Source organism: Corvus brachyrhynchos, unplaced genomic scaffold (genome assembly GCF_000691975.1).
Source record: "Corvus brachyrhynchos isolate BGI_N302 unplaced genomic scaffold, ASM69197v1 scaffold1997, whole genome shotgun sequence".
Classification (NCBI taxonomy): Eukaryota; Metazoa; Chordata; class Aves; order Passeriformes; family Corvidae; genus Corvus; species Corvus brachyrhynchos.
This window is the reverse complement of record NW_008239174.1, coordinates 5,341-6,637: the sequence shown is the minus strand read 5'-3', so window position 1 is coordinate 6,637 and position 1,297 is coordinate 5,341. Positions and strand designations below refer to the sequence as shown.

The 1,297-nt window shown below is 54.4% G+C and overlaps 1 protein-coding gene across 1 annotated transcript in view; it reads right to left on the bottom strand.

Annotated features, from left to right (window-relative positions):
• The window catches only part of LOC108448123, a gene marked incomplete at its 3' end in the record, with an annotated part of 3,644 nt that overhangs the window by 631 nt on the left and 1,716 nt on the right, over window positions 1-1,297 (bottom strand). Inside the window, exons 4-5 of the mRNA XM_017740084.1 lie at window positions 1,051-1,200; window positions 85-233 (exon numbers count right to left, since the gene is read on the bottom strand). Coding sequence (XP_017595573.1) covers window positions 85-233; window positions 1,051-1,200 — 299 coding nt within the window. The remainder of the gene's footprint in view (window positions 1-84; window positions 234-1,050; window positions 1,201-1,297) is intronic.

Sequence of the window (1,297 nt, the reverse complement as noted above, 5' to 3'; positions counted from 1 at the left end):
AGTGTTCGTGTGTCTGGCAGCCAGAGAGTCTCGGGGTCCCTCTCCCCATAGGGAACAAGCCCTCTGGGCGGTCAGGGCCAGTACCTGAATATTGGTGCGACCTTCAGAGCTGTTGTGACTACTCGCCGAGGCCACTTATTGGCCATCAGGTCAAGCAGTGTGGGAAAGCTGTGAGCGGTTGCTGCATTTGTTTCATCATAGTATGCAAAGATGTGTCTCACAATTTTTGGCACCTGGAGGGAACACAGGTAAGGGTGGTGCTTCCACTGCAGTGCAGCCGTATCCTGGGCTGCCCTTCCCCATCCCTCAGTCAGGACTTAAAGAACGCAGATAACTTGTCTCAAAGCACTGCCAAAGAAGGAAGTTCGCAGAAGATGAGCCACCCCAGCAGGCGCAGATGGCAAACAGGAAGGCGTTAATTCCAGCCCTGAATGGAGGTTTGGAATTAGCACACTGGACAAAATGGCACTTTGCAGACTGTGGGAAAAGCACAGACAGCAACAACAGCAAGACGCCACGTCTGGTGAGACACAGCTGGGTAAACTGTCTGGATAAAAATTCCCACTGTGGCAAAAGGAAGCAACTGCTGTTGGCCAACCCAAGTTGTGCCAACAGCACAGACGCCTTGAGGATACCTGCGCCTCGGACAGATAAAAGAGGTACCTCGAGGACACTTGGGGATTCCCATCACCGAGAAGATCAAAAGAAGAAGGGCCGGGGGGTTGCCACAGGGACCCATGTGCAGGTGACGATCTTTCTATGTAATGTGTGTGTGTCTCTCATTCCCCCTCTCTCTCTATCTCCCATTTACTCTTAAATCCGTACTTTTGACGTTGGCATATGGTCTTGTTTGCACCTTAATTTTGGCCGAGGCATCTTTTGATGACCAGATCCTACCATTATTTGGGTGTCAGAAGTGGGATCCTAACACCCTCTCTGCTGCCTCAAGGTGGTTTCAGGCACCCCCTAACCCTGGCTTTGGGAGGGAGGGAGGGAGGCAGGAACCTGACAGAGCTCAAGGGCAGAGCAATCCAGCCACAGGCCACTTACATCCATCAGCCACAGCTGAGGGGATTCCATGGCCACCTCCAGAAACTCCTTGGGTGCCTTCTTGTCCAGGAGGCTGGAGCGTCCCAGGATCTCGATGGCCACAAGGACAACACCTGTCCTCTCAGCTGGCCTGAGGTATCTGCCAAAGGCCTGTGGCAGGAAGGAAGGGAGGGGAGGCCAGTGCCAGCCAGTGCCCAAAGGGTTCTGCTCGGCTGGGCAGTGCGAGCAGCCCTGGCCAGAGGTGCCG